Genomic DNA, 18,981 nt, shown 5'->3' on the forward strand with positions numbered 1-18,981 from the left:
CAGCCGAATGCGTTGGTGCGTGATTACCATTCGGAATTCAGAGAGAACGTTGGTTCGAATCTCGGCAAAACTCCAAAATTAAGAAAACGTTTTTTTTTTTAATAAAAAAATAAATCGAATAAAAACCAAGCTCAGCTTTTATAAGTTGAGATTAAATTTCCGTCCGTCGATCTGATGTGATATTCCATAACTATCACTGTCTATGAGTTTGTTTGATTCCATCTAAGTATATTATATTAAGTATATTATAACTAATTCCAAGCGTCCTTTCGCTGAATCGTTGCTTTTTAAGTTTTGGAAGTTTAGTCATTACGGAACGAATTCGAACTCTGAACTTTTCGAGAGCAATTTAATTTTTTTTAATTTTATCTTTTTTCCTTCTCTATTTAAAAATAAAAATGTCTGGATATCCTATCTTTAACTTTATCCTATTCTTATAAATGACGCAAGAACTTTGTTCTTTTTCTGTATTGAAATTTATAGGAACGATTTGGGGAACAGCAAGATTGTTTCTTTTACGACCATAACTACGGGTCTTCTATCCTTGACATAACTTAAGAGTATTATTCGCACATTTGTATAATTACTTAACGCACTTACTACCCAAAGCTTTCATGTATTTACTGACTTCGGTGCGTTCGAAAAGTCTGGGAATTTTAGCTATTTACTGAATTTAGCGCCTGCGCACAAATTTTATTTAATTGTGATTTCTAACAGAAATGTTGTTTAGATTTTTGATTCAGTAAATTGCTTGATTGACTAAAATAAGATTTCTAACTATATCAAAAAACAATGCGCTTATTGAGTTTTTCTGTAACTACGTGATGTGTTGTGTAAACAAATATTAAATAAAGAGTAATCGAGGTAAAACATTTTGAAATATACGAATCAAATAGAAGATTTTATTTCCTGTTATACAATTTTATTAGAAATGATCTGCAATTTTTGGAAATAATTATGTGGAAATTGAATACATGCATGTGCAATACAATATATATATCATACAACATGGATTAAGTTGTGTTTTAGATATACATATATAGACACACATATGTATATAAGTATGCAAGTGTGTCATTAATATATTGGAAGAGTTAGTGTTCAAAACTCCAAATCAAGTGAAAATTAGTAAAATATACCAATGAAAAATGTTTATTCATTCGTATAACCTGATTAACAATCGGAAATATCATATACACAAACAATCACCAGACGTAAGTACCTATGGAAAAAGCTACTGTGCAATTTACATATTAAACCTATTGTGCAATTTACATATAACTGCATAGATATGTAGTTATTCATTTGATGCCAAAAGGAATTCAATTTATATAAAATACCAGCATTTATTGAAAATACTTATTTCCCGCTTAACAATTACTGGTAGTTTAATTTTTCAGATACGATATTAAAATAAACCTAACTCAATGGCAGGTATGATGAAAAAAAAAAATGTAACCTCTTATCAGTATAGTAGTACAAGTTACAAATTAAACAATTAAATAAATGAACAACACATAAATTAAGCATATATTTTTAGAGCGCTTATTACGTCTAGACAAGTATACCTACATATATGCTAGCCTATCCGTCGCGCGTCCTGCTATCTGAGAAGGATATTCAAGGGTGCTCGTTTTAAAAAAATTCAAGACATGCACATTGTGCCATTTTTATTGAGGTTGCACTATATTTTTATTTTCTGTCTGGTGCCTATACGATTAATCGCTTTAAGTCCTTCCCACCAAGTATAGCACCCTCCTAACACACGCCCAGGACATACGAAGATTACCCACCAGCATTTACTGAGAGGCGAGTGAGTTCCAAATTGCAGCACGTGCCATTGTCGAATATCTATCTATGTATGTACTTATATCATATATCTCACATCCTCGGTAGCAGAGAATACAAACACTTCTAGCTTTATCAATTAAGATAAACTAACTTATGCTATCTAATTTCATACTATTCAAAGGGTAAAGCTTATTTGAAATCTATTGCAATACATTGCAACTGATAGCCTTAGTAGTAATTAAATTATACCTAATTTGTAATCATTAATTGTTATATTTCTTATAAATAAATAAACAAATAAGAAGGTTTTCCGTCGCATTAGCTGGCCACATATGAAATGCACGAATTTTCCAAACCTAGACCAAATCTAAACTTGTACTATTACCATTGGTTATCATTAGAATCATAGGAATAAAATAATTAATAATTATTAATAATTATTTTTTCGATGACATTATTCATAATTTTTTTCACAGAAAATCTTGTACCGTTGCAAAGTCGTGGCAATATATATATATATATATAATATAATTGGCGCGTTGTCTCTAGACACTCTCCAGTCTTTTAAGAGTTGTGCCCCCCGTTTGATTGAGGCACGTGATATCCTGAAATTCCCTCCATATAATAAAATCTAAAATTTACTAACACTGTTCGTTTGTGTCTGAACTGCTTATACATGATGATATGCGTTAGCATCAGCTCCTAATATTGGAGTACCGCGACTTGCGGTTTATTTTAGTACACTTCTTATGAGTTGCGGTGGAGATGGCTCCTGCACATCGTTTGCCTTATAGGATTCCAACCATATCGTCGTTCCATCCGCATCGCTGAATTGTACTAATAAATACTCGTACACGTTAATACATTTCTATATCAATATTAATGACTTGGGGTTACGTTTGTCGGTGGCTTAGATCAGTTTATACTCTTTATTACTTATCCGTAATTATTACTTATGACGTAAGATTTCTGTGAGAGCATGAACTGGATAATCCCCATCCTGACTTGTGTAAGCTATCGATGGGCAATCAACCACGGTTTGGTCAGCATTTTCCTCATCGGATATAGGTAATTTTAACCAAGATAAGAAAACAGCTCTTGGAAAGTCAATGTAAATAGTATAACCTTGATCGCACTTATTAAAAGCTGACAGAAAAAAGTCGAAGAAACAGGGAGATTAGTGCCCGACAAAAATATGTTTTCATTGACTGCAATTAAACTCGTGGTTGCGAAACATAATTTTTGTTTTAATAAGTTTTGAAATAATTTTGAGACTGTTGATAACTTGGAAATTTGTTTATATCATATTTGGCAATACCATACTTAGTACCACATTTGAAAATAGGTGTTATAGGGGCCAATTTTCAAGCATCAACAAAATTACCACTTTCTACAGGATTATTGAAAATTAGGAGACAAGGAAAAAAGAGGGGAATTCATCAACGTCAGGTAGTGACGATGATTTGATATGCAATATTCAATCTACTACATATTCAAGCTTTACAAGGTGAGAGCATCTAGCAATAGTCAGCGTCGACAGTAACAATTGTGTAAGTACGGATCAACAAACTGTAGAGGTGTTCATGCTAGCTTCTTGTGTTCAACCACGTTCAGCAAAAGCGCAATATTTTATCAATCTAGTTTTTGCTAAAAAGAAGCACCAAATCGATCAACAAGCGGTTAAAATGATTGTGAGAGAGAGACTCGGAAAACAGTATTGTTGTTGTTGGTGTAGCAGTATTGTCTACATTGGTTCCAGCACTGCATAATCAAACAGTCGATATAATCAAAAAACCTTTATCCCGTGAGCAAGATAGCTGTATTAGAGGAACTGCCCACTATATTGGTGAAGATAAAAAGTGCACACAAGGTGGGCGGAAACACGGGGTTGTTTTGCGCATAGGTTGAATTTGGTATCACAGGCATGATCAAAAGAAATTCAAACGGTTTTAGATAAAATAAAGGTAATTGTGAGGTTTATTAAAAAATAAAGGTTTGATAAAATAAAGGCAATTATGACGTTTCTAAAAAAAGTACGTAAGCGAATTCGCAGCTTAATGCCACCAATAAAAGAATGCAACTGCCTATTTCCAAATTAAAACTAAGTAAGGAGTAGTAAGGTCTATTAAGAATAGCTAATAGCGCAGCAAGCTTTGGACGTTACGGACATGCTTGAAATTATTACTACTACAGTTAGGTGTAAATATGAGCTCCTAGCTCAAGCGGCAATCTTTGATCCCCTTTCAAAAAATTTGGCGATCTTAGTTATGAATCGGCTGAAAACAGCAGCATTCGAAAGTGGGAAATACTTGTATTCAAAATGAAGAAAATAGATTTAATCGCATGGAAGGATTTCAATGCGGAGACCCAAATGTATACGTGTTCACAGAACCAATTAGATTCTGCTGTAGTAGAACTTGACAAGTATTTTTCTGAATATATTTTAATTTATTATAAGAAAAACTCACAGAATGAACGATGATCCTTTGTTATGGTCGAGCCAAAATCATTTTTTTACCTGCAGGATAAATAGCCAGCGAAAAAGAGAAAGGCCATATTGTGCAAAAATATCACAAGTTGTTTTTTAAACTTCAATGATTTGATTTAAAACTTCTGTTTTTGTACATACAGGGTCCGGCACTCGAAATGTAACCAACTTCAGACCGCTCGCACAGTTAAGGCACGGGCATCAGCTGTCCGTTAGTTAGCTAAATGATATTGTTTACAAGCGCGCAGAACCATTTTGCCGAGAGTAAACGCGACAAAACAAATCAGTAATAGATTTCAAAGGTAATAGTGTGATTGCATTATATTTGGCTGAAAAATCACAACCAGCGATTGTTCGTGAGCACGAGCACCTTAAAGTAAATAAAGTTTCTGTTTATTGCACCATTACACGTTACAATTGGTAACATCGCGAAACGTCATGGAGGTGGTCATCAAAATACTGCAACGTCTCGTGAAATGGTAGAAAAAGTGAAGAGGCGATTTGAGAGAAATCCTCGATGAAGTGCCAATCAAATGGCGAAAGAGCTGAACATATCTGTCGTTCCCACGACAGTCGGTTCTGCGTAACCGGAACGACCCGGATTTATATCCGGCCAAGGACTGTCATGGTAGTCTGCAGCACCAGATTCCAGCATAAAAAGATACACTAAGCTACCTGGCTGTCTCCTGATCGAAAAACGCGAAACCAGATCGATCATGTTGTGATAGATGGAAGACACGCTTCTAGTGTATTAGATGTACGTACGATCCGAGGAGCCAACATCGACTCGGATCATTACCTTGTTGCAGCCAAACTGCGCACACGCCTCTGTGCAGCAAAAAACGTACATCTACCTACGCAAAGAATGTTCGACATCGAAAAGCTGCAATCACAACAGACAGCCAGAAGATTCGCCACTCGACTCTCACTCCTGCTCTCGGAGAGCACTGCCCAACACACCGGCATGCGCGAGCAATGGAGCAACATTTCTCGTTCCCTACGTACCGCCGCCGAAGAAGAAATCGGATTCCGGCGAGCCCGAAAAAACAATTGGTACGACGAGGAATGTCATGCTGCCGCCGAAAGAAAAGATGCCGCCTATAGAGCCACGCTGCGATCGGGCGCAACGCGAGCCATGTGGGATCGCTACAGAGAGCTGAAAAAGGAAGAGAGACGTATTATCCGACAGAAGAAACGAGAGGCCGAAATACGTGAGTGCGAGGAGCTTGAGATGCTGGCCAATAGGAACAACGCCCGAAAATTCTACCAGAAAGTTCGGCGGCTTACAGAAGGTTTTAAGACCGGGGCGTTGTCCTGTAAGAACAAAGACGGCGATCTGGTGACTGACGTACAGAGCAATCTTAAATTATGGAGGGAACACTTCTCGAACCTGTTAAACGGTGACAGCTGCGCATGTCATAGAGAATGTGAAGATCCCGATATCCCAATCGTTGACGACGGAATTGTCGTTCCGTTACCCGACCATGACGAGGTGAGAATAGCAATATCACGGCTAAAGAACAACAAAGCCGCGGGCGCCGACGGACTGCCGGCTGAGCTATTCAAACATGGCGGCGAGGAGCTGGTAAGGTGCATGCATCAGCTCCTATGCAAAATATGGTCGGATGAAAGCATGCCTGCCGATTGGAATTTAAGTGTGCTCTGCCCAATCCATAAGAAGGGCGATCCTGCAATTTGTGCCAATTACCGCGGGATTAGTCTTCTAAATATCGCCTATAAGGTTCTAGCGAGCGTATTGTGTGAAAGGCTGAAGCCCACCGTCAACCAACTGATTGGACCTTATCAGTGTGGCTTCAGACCTGGAAAGTCTACCATCGACCAAATATTCACAATACGCCAAATCTTGGAAAAGACCCATGAAAAGAGAATCGACACACACCATCTTTTCGTCGACTTCAAAGCTGCATTCGACAGTACGGAAAGGAGTTACCTGTATGCCGCTATGTCTGAATTTGGTATCCCCGCAAAACTAATACGGCTATGTAAGATGACGTTGCTCAACACCAGCAGCGCCGTCAGAATTGGGAAGGACCTCTCCGAGCCGTTTGATACCAAACGAGGTTTCAGACAGGGTGACTCGCTGTCGTGTGACTTCTTTAACCGGATGTTGGAGAGCATCGTACGAGCCGCAGAACTTAATCGCTCAGGCACAATATTTTATAAGAGCGTACAATTGTTGGCGTATGCCGATGATATTGATATCATCGGCCTTAACAACCGCGCTGTTAGTTCTGCCTTCTCCAAACTGGATAAAGAGGCAAAGCGAATGGGTTTGGTGGTGAACGAGGACAAAACGAAGTACCTCCTGTCTTCAAACAAACCGTCGGCGCACTCGCGTATCGGCACCCACGTCACTGTAGACAGTTATAATTTCGAGGTTGTAAAAGACTTCGTTTATTTAGGAACCAGCATTAACACCGATAACAATGTCAGCCTTGAAATCCAACGTAGAATCTCTCTTGCCAACAAGTGCTACTTTGGACTAAGTAGGCAACTGAGCAGTAAAGTCGTCTCTCGACGAACAAAACTAACACTCTACAAGACTCTCATCATGCCCGTCCTAACTTATGGCGCAGAAGCTTGGACGATGACAACATCCGATGAAGCGACGCTTGGAGTGTTCGAGAGAAAGATTCTGCGTAAGGTTTTTGGACCTTTGCACGTTGGCAACGGCGAATATCGCAGGCGATGGAACGATGAGCTGTATGAGCTTTACGACGACATAGACATAGCGCAGCGAATAAAGATCCAGCGGCTTCGTTGGCTGGGTCATGTCGTCCGAATGGATTCAAACGCTCCGGCTTTGAAAGTATTCGATGCGGTACCAGCTGGTGGCGTAAGCGGTTATCGCGCCAATTAAGAAGAAGAAGAAGGACTGTCACTTCAGCAGCATTCCTCGTATATGCACGGGGAATTTTTATGCTGCTACAACAACAACATATCTGACAGTAGTATCGTACGCATCACACCAAAGCAGCAACAAGTTAGACTTAAGAGAGCACGTAAACTCCCAAAATGATAGGTTTTATTTGGCCGACCGTTCATACGAGAATTTGTGTCATCGATTGGCCACCAGGAGGCAGCACCCGCCACAGGTAATGGTTTGGGCCAGAGTAGCCGCCGATAGGCGTTCTCCAATCGTTTTCATCGAGCCTGGCGAGCCTGGTGTCAAGGTAAATGCGAAATATTATCGGAAAAGTATTCTGGAGCTTGCTTTGACGTCGTGTGCAGACAAACATTTCAGTGACAGACCATGGACGTTTCAACAGAACTCGGTACCATCTCACAAAGCTCGAGTGAACCAAGAATGACTAAAAAACAACGTTCCGAACTTTATAACGTTTACACAATGGATCTCAAATTCACCAGACGCGAATTCAATGGATTATTCTCTTTGGACCATTTTGGACTGCAAGGTGCGAACTAAAAGATTCACCAGTCTCGAGGCGCTGGAAAACGCCATTGTCCGCGAGTGGGCCAAAATACTTGCAAGCCACATTCGGGCAGCTTGCGTGTCGTTTCTGGACCATCTCAAGGCCATAGTTAAGGCAAAAGGTGGTTATATGGAACAAAAGTAAATTGAATAAAAGTAATTTTCCAAACTAAAAAGCATATGTATACACTCACTTATCAGTACCATACTAATGACGAAGAACAAAACGAACAGAATGGACTATAAATTGAATCAGATCTCTATCAACATCACTGCGTTATGGTTGCATTTGCGTACAAAATGGATATCCGGATCCCGATCATTGACCATTGGAACACAGCTAAAGTGTGCTATGTGTGCCAAGAAACAAACAAACACAGTGTGTTATTGTGTCGAGGATGTTACTGTAGGCGTCTTCGATTCCCTTGAATTAACGAGTGGCGAATAGACGAAGCAACTAGCATAAATAAACATATGTATATTGGCAGAACTGGAAAAGAGCTGCCAAATTTATATTTGTTTTATAATGAATAAAAATTTAAACAGTTAAGTAGTGTGGTTTAGTCACGTATTTTTTAAATTTTTCCCTTACGTGATTTTACTTTAAACTTGTTGAGCCTGCAATCCGCAAAGGGGTTGCTTCATTGATATAAGTATTACTCGTATATCTTTTTGTACAGTTAAGAGACATAGTAGTTTCTAAAACAATTTTATAAATAGTTCTCATACATACATTTTTTTAATGATGTGAAGTAGGTCTTATTAATTGACATACCTATCCTAGCCTAACCCAACCCTTTAAATAAAAACAGAAAAAATTATATCCTTGAACTTATATTAAAAAGAGATGACGAACAAACAAACAAATATCTAATATTATTTTTAGTAATCTTTAAAACTGAATATCTCGAAAACGATTAAGTTTGGGACATCATGTTACCAATTTAATAAGAAATGGTCCAAATAATAATGTCTTTAAGCTCTGGGCCGACTTTCTCCGTAATACTGTATATGTATGTATGCTTCATAAAACATCATAAGTAAAGTTCAACATTTTTTTAAATTTCCTGGGAAAATGTAAAAAAAACTGCTTTATAAAAGAAAGTAGTAATTAAACGTATATATTCTGCTTCGCTACTGTTCATTGCTTTTTAACCAATCGAATTGTGTTGGTGAAATATTGGGGGTTTTTAGGCAACGCGAAAAAGATTTTAGAAAATCAAAATATTTACATGCACATGTTTTCCATCCCATATATTTCATGAAATTTGTTTTTTTCTTTTTGAGATTTTAGGAATGGAGTGAGTAAAAACTCACCTGGAGCACGACCAATCGAAGAAACTGAGTTTTTAAAAGTACTAGAAATTCTATTGTAATTTATTATTCCACTTTGTGCGACTAAATCTTTGTAACGCAATTTTTCAAAACTCATAGTTGATTTATGTATATATGCAAACAATTTAAGCCTTTAATATTTCAAATTTAATTTCTTTTTATTATACTTACCATGTAGTTACTAATAATGTACTTTTTAATCAATCAATGAAACTTTGACTTTGATTTGAATACCATGTACCTTAATGACCGTCGAAATTGGTTTGCTGTCGATGACTGAAATATATATCATTAATGACATTGCTTCTCTTCATTGAAAAATTACCTGAATTGAATTTCCTCATTTTTTCTTAAAAAATGCAGCTCGTCTATATGCGTCCTATTAAATCTCATTTTTAATCTTTCCTTTTCTATAGTTGCATTTACTTACCGCTGGAAGCTTGTGTCTATCACTCCAATCTACAAGTCTGGAAATAAGAACGGTATTAAAAATTACAGACCTATTTCGAAACTAGGTTAGTCTTTCCATGCTTTCCATTTCAATTCAACCGGGCTATTCGGGTCATGTTCTCCGATTTCGATGTAACTCAAATATGTTGCTCTCTGGTCAAAATAATGAGACACGTATTTTTTTGTTCGCCCGAAAAAATTTTTTTTCAAGATTTATCGGCAATTTTGTGCTTTGGCTCAAAATCGATTTTCTTTCATTATATAAGATTTTTTTTTTTTAAATGCTCATAACTTAGTCAAAAATTAACCGATTTTAATGATCGGCATTACTTACACGAATGACTTTATGTAGAAACAGTTGCAAAAAAGTAGTTGAAAATTTTTTATTTTCCAAAAAACAAAAAGTGAGAAACAGGTTTTTTACTCAAAAACAACTCAATTTAGCTACTGGGCATTCAGCTCAATTGAAGTTTGAGGTGTCCTCTTGATTTGGAAAAAGTTATATAAAAAAAAAATACACTTTTTGAAATATTGAATTTCGAAAAAATTTCAATTTTTTTCTTTTTTGCTAAATAAAAAATTTTCAACTACTTTTTTGCAATTGTTTCTACATGCAGTCATTCGTGTAAGTAATGACGATCAGTTTGAGTCCAGAATTATTAAAATCGGTTCATTTTTGACTAAGTTATGGGCATTTAAAAAAAAAATGTTCTTATATAATTAAAAAAAATCGATTTTGAGCCGAAAAACAAAATTGCCGATAACTCTTGAAAAAAATTTTTTCGGGCGAACAAAAAAATACGTGTCTCATTATTTTGACCAGAGAACAACATATTTGAGTTACATCAAAATCGAAGAACATGACCCGAATAGCCCGGTTGAATTGAAATGGAAAGCATCACACTTACTCTTTGCATAAATTGAATACACTTTTGTAGTCTCCTCGGGTGTCTCACAGGGGAGTATTCTTGGCCCTGTTTTATTTTCTTTATTAATGATATTGAGATCTGTTTTAACAACTGTAAGTTTTTACTCTATGCTTTAGATCATTAGTAAAGTAAAGTAATTTGCCAATAGGATGCCTTAGATTAAAACAATCTTGCTGCTTGGAGTGTCAAAAAGAAGCGTTCACTTAATATAAAAAATGCTTTCATGTCACCTTTTCAAAATCTTTTATTTTTTCATCTCATATTTTATCAAATGTTGATTTTTCTAGGAATTTTATACAACTTCCTAGTCCGTTTTAAGCTCGAATCTGCATTTTTGGTTCATTTTTATTCGATTCGCTCTGCGACCAGTGCTCGGTGCATGCTAATAAATCTGGGGTCCCTTGCCAATAGACGCATCCCTCAGTCCTTGATGTTTGGTTTTGATATCATTTGTGCCTCTGTAGATTGTCCCAAAGTTCTTGAACAGATTGGCTTCAATGTTTCTCACACAACTTTACGATTTTAATATCCATTTAACGTCAATGCAGCTAAATGAACTGCTATAACTTTGCACCTATACTAAGGCTCTTACTGAATTAAATAGTATCTATGGGCTCCACGACCTTACGTTTGCTTGCCCGTTATAGTACTTACCGACCAAATCTTCGGCATTCAAAGTCGGATATGCATAACGGTAAATTGCAAATACCACGAATACTTGTTCATAAAAACATTAGCTCAATTTTTGGAATTTCTAATTATTATATAGTGGATAAGGGCATCCGTCACCTATTTTTGCTACAAATCAGTGTAATTTAAGCAATGTTTTATCATACGTTGTTGTTTTATATATGCTTTAGACGTTATCGCGACTTTTCTTAATTATTTTGATATTTTATTTCCAGAAAAATGAGCAACAACTGAGGGATAGCTGTGTGTTTATGAATCATGGCATTTATCCAAGTCCGCTTACTGCCATATAATGGTTGAGATAGATATAAAATTCAACGCTATTTGGTATATAGTTTCAATTATTTCTTCAATGTCAACTGGGACACAATCAGGTAAGATACACAAATATTTTTCAGTCAACGAGAGAAACCATAAGTTAAGTTTAAAGTCAACCAATCCCTTGAGTACCCGTATAAATGATTTTGTATTAAACAATATTACATTAATATGAGGTTTGCCACTTAAGTGAGATATGAGAACACCAGTGCGATATGTCACTATGAAGTTAAAGATTTTCGAGCAATGTTTTTTTATGCCTGTTAGTAATTAAAGCAAAAATGACACGACCTCCATTTGCGTATTAGTTATTGTGAAGTAAAACGCGAAGTTTATCTGCGTTAAATAATACAAGTTATTAGATTTCAGTTTTATGTAATTTCATTTGCTACATTGCTATTTTGAATTCGTCAATATCACATTCATTTCTAAGTAGAAGCGTTACTTCCTAAATATCCCAAAAAAAAATTTAACAGTAAATGATAGATCGTCCAAGATTACCAGGTTTGGCCATCAGCTATGGTGAAAGCGGTATTGAGCGAGTAACTTCGGCTGCTATGTCACCGAGGACTCGGTAGTAGAATTTCACCCGCTCATTTCACACGTATTTACAAACTCGTCCAATCAGTCGTTGTGAAGAGGGTAACGAAGGAACATAAGAGTAGACTGCGTTGATTGTTTTCGTATATCACCAACACAATCTCAGTTTTTTCATATAGAGACCGCGGTCAAAACCCCAGTTACGTCAGCCAATCGTCTGACTTTTTCAAAATTTCCATGGAATTTTGCCCGCTCATATTACACGTATTCACAAATTCGTCCAATCAGGCGAATTGAACACTAAAGTGGCGCCATTGAAACAGTTACTTTACTCTGACGTCAGCTCCCTTCGCAATGCAAAGCAAACAAAAGTAGGATAAACTGCATGTTTGTGAAAATTCAGTGAATGGCTTGGAAATATTGTGATTTGTGAGATTAAAACTAAACAAAAGAATGCAAACGAAGTGCCACGTGTTATATTGTTAAAGCACAAATTCATATAAAGCCTCCAAATGCAGTTTTTGCGTTTTTATGCGGAAGACGCCATGGCATTGAGAGCCGGTTAAAGGTCTGATATTGGTCACACCTTCTGAATTTTTTTCATCATACGTAAACATTGATTTATTAAAAAAAAGTGGCGTCTTCCAAAGGTACTTGTTTGTAAATATTCAGTGAATGGCTTGATAATATTTTGATGTAGAGATAAAAGAAAACGAAATGCCGCGTGTTTAATTGTAAAAGCGCGAATTATAAAAATACCTTCAAATGGAGTTTTTTTGCGTTTTTATGCCGAAGACGCTGTAGTAAGAAAGTGTGTGTGTGTATAATTTCATACGCTTGGCAGTTTCTGTGGCTTTTGCTAACTCTTCCTCTTCACAAACACGTAATTTCCCTTCCTTTTGTTTGTATATCCTTGAGGCATGATATCGCAGCGAATTCGGAAGATGCGATTTTTTTTTGCTCTATCATTCCTGGAAGTACAACTGCATGCTTTCCATTACAATTACAAAGATTACCATTTATGAGAGGGTGAACCAGTAAGTTTCTTGATGGGATACCCATTATCGCGAATTCACTGTATTATTAAATTCCTTACTTTATTTTTGAGAACATTCGTGGGCTCGCATTATATAGCAATTATTTAGCTTCCGCTCGAGGTACATCAGCAATATAGAGAAGCTGATTTCGATTTTTTTAACATTGTTTGGTCTCTAAATTATCAAACTACGTTAATCTTTTACTTTGTTTTTGTCTAGAGAATTCAAGCAACAACAAAATACACGTCATTGTTTTTTTTTTTTGCTCTATTGACAATGATGTGCATTTGCTTCTCTCAACTCAGTTACAATGGCCTCAACATCATTGAGTTTCACGTTTGTTTCGTTGTTATAGACTCGTACATATGCGCATACATATGTGTGCACTTACATATTTTCACAAAGTAGTCCCAGTCGGAAATATTACTGGAACAAATAAAAATAATTTTTTTTATATTTAATTTAATTTAATTCTTTTTCGGGGCAAAAATACAATCGGAGGTTAGCCATTGCCTGCCGAGGGGCGAACGCTACTAGAAAAAACTTTTTCTATCATTTTGCTGTTTCATGCACGGAGATCCGAATCTACCCACTCCCGAATGGGTGTTGTTGGGTGACTGAATGAGACACCCTTTGTCAGTTGAGACAGTCAACATTTATACACATGTATGTATGTATTTAAGTATTTCGGTTGGAACAAAGGCTATATTCTATTTGAAATAAAAATTTTTGAAAACTTGTTCTCGGGTGAATTAGTTGACGAAAACAAGACACAGGCTATATTCTATCTTCACTCATGGCTGAGCATCCGTAACGTTGAGTGGCGCGATCATTGGTGGACAGGCGGAATTCCCATTATCCGAAGAATTTGATGAATGTTTGGTGCATGCTTGTGCAGTTTGGGAACATTTGTCAAAATTGTAATACCAAATTTCAATATCGATAGAAATAACTCGAACTCAAAATATGTAGTATCTACAAACACAAGTGTGCCCATTCTCCAATGCTATCCAATCACATCACTAGCACTGAAAACATCGGTTTTTTCTTGTACTTACTTTCTGTGCGGGCAAAGAATTCGCTTGTACGGGCAAGACCCGTTCACGCCCGTACGTAGCTACGGGCCTGCTCAAGGCCAAAGATTTGCATGATTTGTAAAGAGAAAAGGCGATTCTTTCAAAGTCGCTTCATAACACTCGGGTTGATTTCACCGGCCCTTGAGTATTAAAGCAGAGTTTGTAGAATCACAAAAGTATGTGCTTGTATACAGGGTTTGATTGAAAAGTAATGAGCCTTATTTTTTTTAAGCAGTTTTGGCTTATACAAGTAATATTCTTCAAAATAGGACCCTTGAGCGTGAATACACCGCTGGTAGCGGTCCTTCCACTGCAGGAAACATTTTTTAAACTCATCCGCCGGAATCGCGTTCAATTCGGCTGTTACAGTTTTTTGGATCGCCTCGATGGAGTCGAAACGCCTCCCCTTCAGCTTTCTTTTCAGGCGCGGGAACAAGAAGAAGTCCGGAGGGGACAGGTCTGGGCTTTTGGGAGGGTAGGGAAGCACCAAAACCCCCATTTTGGCCAATGCAGACGTGCAGAGGAAGACGGTGTGCGCTGGCGCATTGTCGTGATGAAGGGTCCAATTGTTGACGAGGTCGGGCCGAACCCGGGCGACACAGTTTTTCAGCCGAAGGAGCACTTCTTTGTAAAATGCCGCGTTTACAGTGCTTCCTGGAGGTACAAACTCCTTGTGGACGATGCCTCGAGAGTCAAAAAATATGATCAGCATGGTTTTGACCTTGGATTTTCGCCACTGCAAAATCCTATTACACTTTTAAAACGGCTTTCGCGCACGGAGCGATGTTGACTGCACTGCTGTTGCTAGCGAACTGGGACCAGTTTCTAGTGGAAGGGGAAGGTCCAGCGATCATTTTCCCCCACCAACCGATTCGGTTGATCGCTTGGCAGACGCTCCGCACGGGAAGGCTCATTTCTTTTCAATCAAACCCTGTACTTGTATCCTTTTCGACAACGGCGATTTATTTGGAAGCTGTCGAAAGTAAATAATTTCAGATAATGGAGCTAATTTTAAAGGAGCAGGCAGATTATGCAGGCCTGACTCCTAGCCACTTTTTTCGTGGTGGAGCAATTCTACTTTTAAGTGAACTTTCGACGCAATCTATTCCTTGGTATTTAATCAATCGCTGGCAAAAAATTTAAGTTCTCACTTAATAGCTTTCACTTCGGTGGAAAGAGGAATATTTGTCGATTTCGTTGGTTGATGGATGTTTCGTAAAAAAATCTCGGTGTCGATGATTTGGTCGCGTTTCCCCACAATGATTTTCCTTCGAATGAATAGAGCTTGGGTAGAGATATAAAGGTATACCATGGTATTGATAAGCAGATACTTGCTGCAACAATTCTTGAACAAAGGGGGTTGATAATGGTTGAAAACTAAATTTTTTCCTTCATCTTTTAGCGCTACAAAATGATGCAAATATTTTTAATGGTATCAGAGGAAAAACTATTTCCACACCACAGCCTCCTCGTACCGAACAGAGTATCCAAATGTAGGATATGCACTAAGTCACACCCACTTCGCTTTTGCAAACAATTGCTCGCAAAGAATTATGTGCGGAGACTATGAGTGCTACTATTCATTATTGCTCTCTAAGCCTACCGATTTTGGTAAATGCCTAACCAATGGTAGCTTTGGTTGCTCTTAGGATAGCTCTCCTTCCTTCGAATTGGATATGAATGTGAAGATGTGTGAGTTCTAGAAGAACATCCATTGACAACGTGGGACATGTACGCATCGCTTCTGTTATGCATGCATACGCTAGTCTTTATAACTTTCTTGTTGAGTTTATTACTGCATTAATTTATTGTGTGACTCTCCCAGATTATTGGCCCGTCTGACTATAACTGTTTAAATGCGTGATTCCTACTCCCTTCATTGTAAAGAGGTAGAGCGACCTGCCTCCGATTCGTTTTGATCTAGTTTGAATCCTACGAATGGTGGTTCTCAGTTTATCTCGGTCATTATTTCAACAAGGAATGTTTTCGGCAGAGTTTACTTTGCTTATTGGACAACTAAGCCTTATTCACACGTTTGACAGTGGCCCTAATGTTTTTACCTAAACCTAGTTGGCCTAGATTGGTTTTCGGATTTTGTAAATACTTATCCTAATCTGTATTTCTTGGGCTGCTAAGGATTTCATTAAGAATTTAATGCTGGTGACTCCCAATTCAAGTCTTATTATCCTGAAATTCGGCTTCGACGATTTATAGGAGATTATCCAACATCTGAATAGCTCCCTGCTCCGAGTATTTCTTGCTTCACGTTCGCTAGTTACAAATGCTGATGTATTACCCACATTGAAAATTTATAATATATTACGAAGCATAAATTCAAGACCGTACTCACCACGCTTGTTGGAATCCGGGCTTCCCCGTACCTCGGTGTACGCATTGGCGTCGCATTCAAGCATTAAAGAACTAAATCGGGTTGTGTACTAAATCGGGTTGTGAATGAGATTTATCCCCATTGACATCCTCTGATGCTAATTGGTACTTGTACCGCTACTAGATACAAACTCTGAAAGATGTAGGAAATTCATATTACCTGTATGTTTGTTGCGGCCGAACCTCTAATACCTCTTGGACTCGCATTATACTTAGTTTAGAACTGACAAATGAACTTGCGATTACAGCCGAGGAGACTTTGACATGGCAACAACATATTTGGGCGATATTTGTGCTGGAACCGTTTTAACTACTTCTTCACCGTTTCACTTTCATCATGTCATGACCTCATCCTCGTTTGACAGTGATGCTCCGGTGGAGTCTACTATGACGAGTTGCTTCAACCTCTCGAAGTAACAGTGAGTCGCAGACGCCTCGCTTCCGGCAAGGGCGTTTGTATTTCGATGCCACTTCAGTCACTGCTTCTTTATTACCTCGTCATTTGTGTAAGTTGACGGGAATCGTGCTAAGTCTGTAGGATATGCCACAGTTGCTCTTTCTTATTTCCGATCACTAATATCATTAAATATTTTGATATTTTTATTTTTAATAATAATATTTTGCGTGCCTGACATGTATGTATATAGGAGGGTATTGAATTTTTTCATTTGTAAAATTTACATTAAGAAATTTTTGCTTTCGTTAAGTTTCATACGCCATTTTGTAGTTCATTCAGTAATTTTGTTAACATCTTCCTGAAGTTTGCGAGTGGGCTGTGTCTCATCGTCCCCGATTGCTAAAATGCATGTATCGTCAGCAAAAGTAGCTGTAGTACCAGTTTTAGAGACTGACCTAGATGTGAAAATTACATAAAGTATAGGATCAAGGATACTACCTTGTGAAACCCCGGCTTTAATTGGCTTTAGGCTTGAATAAAAGTTATCGTACTTGACTGAAATATCTGTTATTTAATAGGACTATGAATAAGTTCGTGCGGTTTTACAACAGATGGCGTAACTTGATTATTATTCCATCGATCCACATTTCCAAACATTCATTGGAGAGCTACTGTCGTAAGGCACAAACGTCAGTATAAGTTTTTTATTTGAAGCGTAAACAACAATATTTTTACCACACTTGAAAATGTCGAATTTCGTGCCAAATAATGTGTTTTTGCGGGGAATTCTTCTTCATTATTTTAATATGAAGAAAAAAGCAGCCGAAAGTCATCGTATCTTGGTGGAAGTTTATGGTGAGCATGCTCTATCTGAGCGAACGTGCCAGAAGTGGTTTGCACGCTTTAAAAGTGGTGATTTTGGCTTGGAAGACGAAGAACGCGAGGGTGCGCCGCCAAAGTTCATGGATACCGAATTGGAGGAATTGCTCGATCAAGATCCGGCTCAAACGCAAGAAGAGGTTGCAAAAACTTTGGGAGTTGATCAATCAACCATTTCCAAACGTTTAAAAGCCATGGGAATGATCCGAAAGGTAGGCCATTGGGTGCCGTATGAATTGAAGCCAAGAGACGTTGAACGCCGTTTTATGGCATGCGAACAACTGCTTCAACGGCACAAAAGAAAGGGTTTTTTGCATCGAATTGTGACTGGCGATGAAAAGTGGGTCCATTACGACAATCCAAAACGTCGGGCAACGTATGGATACCCTGGCCATGCTTCAACATCGACGTCGGCGCAGAATATTCATGGCCTGAAGGTTATGCTGTGTATCTGGTGGGACCAGCTGGGTGTTGTGTATTATGAGCTACTGAAACCGAATGAAACGATTACGGGGGATGTCTACCGACGACAATTGATGCGTTTGAGCCGAGCACTGCGAGAAAAACGGCCGCAATACGCCGATAGACACGACAAAGTTATTTTGCAACATGACAATGCTCGGCCACATGTTGCACAAGTGGTCAAAACATACTTAGAAACGCTCAAATGGGATGTCCTACCCCACCCGCCGTATAGTCCAGACCTTGCGCCATCCGATTACTATCTCTTCCGATCGATGCAACATGGCCTGGCTGACCAGCACTTCCGTAATTACGATGAAGTCAAAAAATGGATCGATTCGTGGATTGCGGCAAAACCGACCGAATTTTTCACAAAGGGAATCCGTGAATTGCCAGAAAGATGGGAAAAAGTAGTAGTAAGCGATGGACAATATTTTGAATATTAAATTTGTAAACCGCACGAACTTATTCATATTCCTATTAGAAGCAGGATTTTGAGCTTATCTAGCTCATCGCCATTGCAGATCAAATTATAAACCTGAAATCGGGAAAGAAAAATATAAGGTTGTCAAAAAAGTCTTGCGGTATTTCCGCAAGCTTGTCTTTGCAAGCGCGTAGTTCTAGTTGTATTCGTGGCATCGGTTCACGCTAGAGCTTTTTGGAAAGCTCTTTTCACGTGCTAACACGTGTTTGATTAATTCTTGTTTGCTTTTAGTCGTTCGTGAGTTATAGCGTCGCAAACATGTA

General features: G+C 38.0%; 1 protein-coding gene across 2 annotated transcripts in view; it reads left to right on the forward strand.

Annotated features, from left to right (window-relative positions):
* The first annotated feature begins 603 nt into the window (after positions 1–603).
* LOC128865060 (uncharacterized) overlaps positions 604–18,981 on the forward strand; it is a 91,099-nt gene continuing 72,721 nt past the window's right edge. Inside the window, exons 1-3 of one of the 2 annotated variants that reach the window (XM_054104980.1) lie at positions 604–864; positions 930–1,214; positions 11,353–11,511. In XM_054104980.1, coding sequence (XP_053960955.1) covers positions 11,430–11,511 — 82 coding nt within the window. In that variant the 5' untranslated portion in view covers positions 604–864; positions 930–1,214; positions 11,353–11,429. The remainder of the gene's footprint in view (positions 865–929; positions 1,215–11,352; positions 11,512–18,981) is intronic. The other variant, XM_054104981.1, reaches the window with a different exon arrangement.

This window comes from Anastrepha ludens, chromosome 5 (genome assembly GCF_028408465.1).
Source record: "Anastrepha ludens isolate Willacy chromosome 5, idAnaLude1.1, whole genome shotgun sequence".
In the NCBI taxonomy this organism is placed as follows: Eukaryota; Metazoa; Arthropoda; class Insecta; order Diptera; family Tephritidae; genus Anastrepha; species Anastrepha ludens.